Source organism: Protopterus annectens, chromosome 8.part0 (genome assembly GCF_019279795.1).
Source record: "Protopterus annectens isolate FY-2018-M chromosome 8.part0, PAN1.0, whole genome shotgun sequence".
NCBI lineage: Eukaryota > Metazoa > Chordata > Ceratodontiformes > Protopteridae > Protopterus > Protopterus annectens.
Genome location: NC_056741.1, coordinates 884,466,181 through 884,473,209, shown reverse-complemented (window position 1 = coordinate 884,473,209; position 7,029 = coordinate 884,466,181). Strand labels below are relative to the sequence as shown.

The window sequence follows — 7,029 nt, the reverse complement described above, 5'->3', positions numbered from 1 at the left end:
ACAAACAAACCAAACAACGCAATGTATATGTAGGAGGTGAAATACAGAGGTAGGAAGGTGATATTGCCCTGTTATCAGACACTGGTTAGGTCAAAGTTTGAGTCTGGAAAGACTTATAGTGAGGTTACACCTTTCCAGATGTTGCAATGAATAGTTTCTGGGATGTTTGGGGACCAGAAAGTGTAATATATGAGGAGAACTAAAGCAGGTTTCACTTTAAAGATCAAGAGATGGGGATATAAAATTGTGTAAAAACCACTAAGGAGGAATATACTAGGACAATAACAGAAAGGAACAACAGAATGCATAGAAAGGGACATGATCAGCAAAACAAGAGAACACAGTTTAATCATGGCATGAGGAAATATGTTTTCATACAGAAAACTGCTGGCAGGTGAAATAATTAACTTGGGGGTTTTAGCTAAGGTAGCTGAGGCTTTTAAACAAGGGAGACAGAGAGAGATAGTATAACAGAAGTTGAAACAATCAGAAAGACTAGATAGACTCACAGTCTGCTTCTGACAGATGATTTATGTTATGCTAACCACTTGGGAATGGAATGCTTTCTTGGTTACTTTGGAAGTACTATACCAGTGATGGCGAACATATGACATGCGTGTCAAAGGTGACACACGCCATGACGTTTTGGGTGACATGTCTGTGATCACCAAAACCCGAGTTACCAAAGAGACTGCTTTTGCATTCATTGCTCATGTGAAGTGCACTGAATTATTTTGTGCCAGAACCTTTTGACACACCAAACCCAAAAGGTTCGTCATCACTGTACTATACTCTTGCTTCTAAACAGAAAACTCACGTTCATTGTCACTACATTGTTCATGAAACATTCACCAGGTTTTGAATTATGTCTGTTTTATTCCTGCTGTAAGATTTGAGACTGGAAGTGTAATCATCCAAAAAATATGGTTTGCCTCTTTAAAAATTCTAAGCCTTAAAATTGCATTGAATTAGCAATATGATCTTATTGGATTTGACCTTATGATGTCTGTATTTTAGATTATTTGTTCTGATGAAGGTCTTAACGTCAGGAAGAAAAGCGCTCAACTAATTTTATATTATTTACATCTGAATTAAAATTTGGTTGAATATAACTGAATTCTCTTTGTTGTTACCCGTTGTCCTATTGGCTTCACCGCACGGAATTCATTGTTGTTTTTTGAGTTTGTGAATATTCCGAGAGTTGCTTGCTTTTGCTGTCATGCTATTCATGAAAGGATTTAAGTCTGAGGAGAACTGGTAGTGGCAGTTGTCTTCTGCCTTTCAGCTCCACTTACAACTGTGGGCAGCTTTAAACTTTTCAGGATTGACAATGTTCATTACTGATTATTGTATCAAGTCTGACATTAATATGTGTGTGTGTGTGTGTGTGTGTGTGTGTGTGTGTGTGTGTGTGTGTGTGTGTGTGTGTGTGTGTGTGTGCTCTGCCTAGGACTTCCTCCTTCTCTTGTTTTTCCACTTTTCTCTCTTCATAGTGCCTGGCTTATTGGAAATATTGAAGACTGGTGAACATCTTGACTGCTTTTACTAAGTAACTAGGAGTTTTAGGAAGGAGAGTACTCACATTCATTGCCTTGTGTTATGATCAAATATTTGGGAACATAGCTACACTCACCTGCCTCAGCCTTTACAAAATTATCGAGACTGAAGGCACACTTCTCTATGAAGTTATCTGCAAACATGCACAGCTAGGTTTTCAAATTGTCTGCATTTCAAACTCATCTAAGCCAAAATAATATGTGCTTATCACACAGAGGTTCACCTGAAAATAGTTTAGTGCTACTTGACTTGAAAGCTGTAGGCTGAATGGTTATCAGGATATGTTATGTGCCTTTTTGAATGATATTTTTGCTGAATTTTGAAGTTGCTTCACATATGGATTTAATGAGAGAATTATTTGTTTCTGGTTTATACAGCCATGCATGGTTCTGATACATCTTTCTGCATCAAATTAAAAACATGCAAAGTTTATATTTAGTTTGGTGACTAATTACAGATTTTTATTCTACAGGCACTGCTTTAAAGCATTGTGAATGCTTCTTTTCCATTCACTAAGCTTAGTGTTATTGACTTAGTGAATGATTTCCTGGCCATTGTCATTTAGACATCACTGCAGCAAAGTTATATTGATTAATACTATGGCTTAAAATCTTTATATAGAGCATTTTGCTTTGTTTTTACAGGAGGTTTCAACAAATTCCAGACAGAATATCCACAGTTCTGTGAAACAAGTTTGGACACTTCTGATACAAGCGGCTCTCCTCAGCAGACAGCACCTGTTTTGGGTCTTGGGGGCCTCCGTATCAGTTCTGACTTCTCCGATGACTCAGACCCAGACCGGGATTCAATGAGTGGCATAGAGTCTGAAGGAGGAAGCCCTCACTCCCAGCCTCCTTCCTTCCCAGTGCAGATCCTGCCTCACTTGTATCTTGGCTGTGCAAAGGATGCAGAAAATGTGGATATATTAGCAAAGCTCGGTATACGGTATATTCTGAATGTGACACCTAACCTGCCCAAACCTTTTGAGAAGGAGGGGGAGTTCCACTACAAGCAAATTCCAATTTCAGACCACTGGAGTCAGAACCTCTCACAGTTCTTTCCAGAAGCATTTGACTTCATTGGTAAGTAAAGAGGGGGTGCATTTTCTATTAAATCATGCTGACCTATGATTTAGATAAATGATGTATGCACAAAAAATAATTGTTAATGTATCACGCTTGTTCATTTAGTGCAAGTTCTGATAGGAATTGCTTTCAAACACTGAAATACTAGTCTATTGCATCACATACTGTTGTTGAGAATATCATGAGATCACTATCGTCCCACTCATGGAAGGAGTTCATCTTCCCAGATATAGTTCTCCTCTGGGGACTCAACTATCTAGAATGTGCCTCTAGCTTGCTGTGAGCAGAAATAATTTATGTCATTGTATATTAGGATTTATATGCAGAGAGGTTTGTATGTTATGTTGAGCTTTTACATGATTTTCAAGTGTAGAGTGTTATTTCATTAATTCATTTCAGTCAATCGAGATCCAAGGTACCTGTTTCTGTAATAAAAACATCTAAACTTCTTTAAGATAAATGTCAAAAATATGTTTGGGGGGCTTATAAGGGCCAATGACTAATGGTTAAGGTGCTGACCTCACAGACACAAGGTACAGGGTTTACTATGAACCAGAGTCATGTAAATTAACTATATTGATAAGAAGTAACAACTTTATGGTACAAAAGGTACAAAAGACAAACTGCCCATTGATTGGCACAAAACCAGTGACACAGATTACTTATTTATTTATTTATTAACATTTGGTGACTAGGAGAGTCAGATTGGGTCAAGAACCCATTTTCAGCGGATGCCCAGAGAGAAAAACTCCAAACAAATACAGACATTATTGGATTTTACAGTTATGCGTACACTTTACATACAATTATAGACATAATACAATTTAACATGTGTACACTTTACATACAGTTGTATGCATAATACAGTTTAACATGTGGACAGATAATTTACAATAGATTGTCAAAAGTTCAGTCTAAGATTCTAGTTAGAATTACTACTTGTCAGCCACAGACAGTCATTACAGATCACTAAAATCAATATTTACTGTTCAACATAAGTTTTAATTACAGGGATATGTGCCTTTAGATTAGATCACATTGCAAATTCATAATTTATTTATTTATTGACATTTGGATATGCCATTTTAAATGTTATTACATTAAGTAAAAAAAGTGACAATGAAATAAACACTGTTCCATGTTCCATATTATCTTTTTAATCACTGGATTATTTTAGGCTGTTGCTGTTGTATTTATGTGATTGATGTGTATAAATGATGTCACATACCTGTCCTTATTTAAAGGTGTTTGTTGAAACACTACATTATATTACACTGATGAAGGTTTAATTCAGAAACTGGTTTATGTTCTTTTCCTTGACTGAATCATGACTTGACGTCATAAAATTTTGTTTTTAGTGCTGAACCAAGGGTAGTCTATGACTTTTATTGGTGGTTTGTGTACTACAATTACTTGGGATTCGAGAATTTGGATACAAAAGGAAAATGTCACATTGCTCTTCTAAGCAGAGGCCCCTAGATCACAATAAACATGCAAGTGAGCTGTGAATATGTTCAAAAGACTTATATAGTTACATGGTAACATAGTTGTTTTACAGGTGAATGATGGAGCTTAACATTTCTAGCTGCATAATTTTCAGAAATATGAATTGATGGAAACTAATATTGCTAAAGAAAAGGTGCTGAGTTCACCTTTTCAAACAAATTGCAAAATTATGCCCATTTCTGAAAGTACTGGAATGCAAAAATAATAGTGGAGAACAACAAAGAAGGGGGTAGCACACATGTTCAATGCTTAAGAAGTAAAAACGTAGACAGGTGCTTCTGAGCAGAAATGAGAAGGTAAAATAGCGTGTTGATAAATTATAGACAGCTATGCCTCTTATTTTATCAGGATCTTTGGAAGAAAACTCAGATTAAGGATGGCATGTGAAAAGTTATAGTAAGTTAACTCTGCTTAAGCATTCTGACTTTACTGCAACAGGTGAACTAAAATTAGATGTGTAAGTTTTGATCATTTTGGATATGCTGCGGTTTGACAGAAGGCCATTAATATGTTAGTTAACAGAAGTATAATGGCAGAGTCCTTTAAAAAGAATGGAATGAGCAGCATCAGTTCTTGATTAATAATCCTGTCATTAATTGTGCCAGAACGCAGCACCATCCCATTTCATTTAGCACCACAAACTCATTTGCTTCCTGTTGTCCCACCTTGCTTTGAAGTCCCCAGCTGTCTCTATTCATTTTCACTAAAATGTTTTACTGTGTTTCATTTGCTGAGTTGCACTTTTTTCTTTTCATTATTTCATCACTGTTTGACAATATTACTGTATTTTTGATCACAAAGAGAATCTGGGTTCATATGCATGGGCTGGGTGCCATAACACAGAATGTGTAAGTTTCTGTGATGGATACTTTGTTTATATAAATTCCCTTCTGTCTTGTGATTCTTCTCTGTGTTTAGATTTAGGGGTGTTAGGCCATGATATGTACCAAGTAATTTTTGTAATGAATACATGGTATGTAATCAAACTTGCATAAAATACTTACACGTGTGATGAAATATGTGGTAAAAAAACAATGATTTTTATGCTACTAATCTTGTTTACTCCCTTTCAATTCAGATGAAGCATTGTCCCAGAATTGTGGGGTACTTGTTCACTGCCTGGCAGGCATCAGCCGCTCAGTTACTGTTACCGTCGCCTACCTCATGCAGAAGCTCAGCCTGTCACTCAATGATGCCTATGATCTCGTGAAAAGAAAGAAGGCAAACATCTCACCGAATTTCAACTTCATGGGACAACTGTTGGATTTTGAAAAGAGCTTGGGGCTTAACAGTCCATGTGATAACCAGCGGCTGGCTAGGCAGCATGCATTTTTTACTACACCAACCAGTGACAGTGTTTTTGATTTAGACTCCCAGGACCCCACATGATAGGATCTTGCTGAGGATCTGATCTAAACTGTGTTTAGACTAGTTTCATGTCCACTAAATGTATGGTTGCCTAGCAACAGCTCCTGGCGGGCTATTTTCCTCAAGACAACCTTTACTGGTAGTGGACTATAAAATTTAGACACCACTGGATGGTGGAATTCAATGTTTGGATAAACCGCTACCTAGATGAAAACCAGAGGAACTGAAATGTGATTGTAAATATAACTTAATTTTATAATGAGAACTTTTGGCATGTTTATAATTTCTATATTTACTCTAAGTACTGCTTACTGTGTTGATAATGAAATAATCTTCTCTTTACTCTGTTTATGGTCATCCTTTATTTGAATTTAAATACTCATTATTGCATTTTAGGATTCAGAGTCCTATTTTAACCCCTTGTCTTGGTGGTGTAAGCAGTTCCCTATAGTCACTCTATGTATAGTGGAGATATATTGCAGTTTTCTTACCACTTACATAAATCTAAATGTAGGCTGTATGCTGTCAAATTCATTTGTGATGTGCTTCTACAGCGGGTTTGGTTAACAGGATTATTGTCATCATTTCTTTCTTAAGACTCAACATGTAAGGTTACTGCTTAAACATATATTAACACACGTGGGTATCTTTTCATTGGAACCTTGACTTCCAGACATTTGCTGTCTGCTAGTAGCACAACTCATTCTCTGCAGAGATATAGTCCAGTAAACTGAAATGGAAACGTACCTTTATCCCTTACAACTACTCACGGCTGTTCCCTAAATTAATAAAGCAATGGGCATGTGATAAGCTACCAGCAGACAGCTGTAAGGTCAAATAATTAATCTATGTACAAATGCATAACCACAATTAAATTAAAGATGTGACGAAGCCCTTTAAATCATCCTATATAGTTAATTTTATCTTATATATTAGAAATGATGTTTTATTACCCGTTATACTTTACTCCATAGGTATGCACTGATCATGAACATGAGTTAACCAATTTCTATTATGTTCCTTACTTATGACAGCATATTTACTCTCATTACAATACCAGTTTCTATTTTGTCCCTTACTTATGGCAGCATATTTACTCTCATTACAATACACTAGGATTTCGTAATTGAGGATTATAATAATATCCAGGGAATAAGCTGTTTGGCAGATGAACTCATAGAGAATTTTAATGGAAAACATATGTGCTCAAAAAAGTTCCATTATCCCATTTTCATCCTATCATCCTGTGTCATCCAGACCGCAATAGTCATCAAACTTACGTTTTCACATCTTGGCCATTCTTCCATTTGTAGTAACACCCTGATCAGAGTGGTTTATTGATGATACCATTCTGACACCTCTGCTGACCAGCAAGGAAACAAATGAAAAATAGTTAATTTTAAAGCATTTATGCAGGAAGACTTCATTACGTTGTACCCCTTTCCCCATATGGGTCCCCCCTCACCACAATTCTAATCTTTAAGTGCACTATCTCTAATGTTGTACTGACTCA

The 7,029-nt window shown here is 36.4% G+C and overlaps 1 protein-coding gene across 1 annotated transcript in view; it reads left to right on the top strand.

The window, feature by feature from the left end:
• LOC122809135 (dual specificity protein phosphatase 6-like) overlaps positions 1 to 5,858 on the top strand; it is a 251,806-nt gene extending 245,948 nt beyond the window's left edge. Inside the window, exons 3-4 of the mRNA XM_044080404.1 lie at positions 2,202 to 2,639; positions 5,227 to 5,858. Coding sequence (XP_043936339.1) covers positions 2,202 to 2,639; positions 5,227 to 5,537 — 749 coding nt within the window. The 3' untranslated portion in view covers positions 5,538 to 5,858. The remainder of the gene's footprint in view (positions 1 to 2,201; positions 2,640 to 5,226) is intronic.
• Positions 5,859 to 7,029: the final 1,171 nt, after the last annotated feature.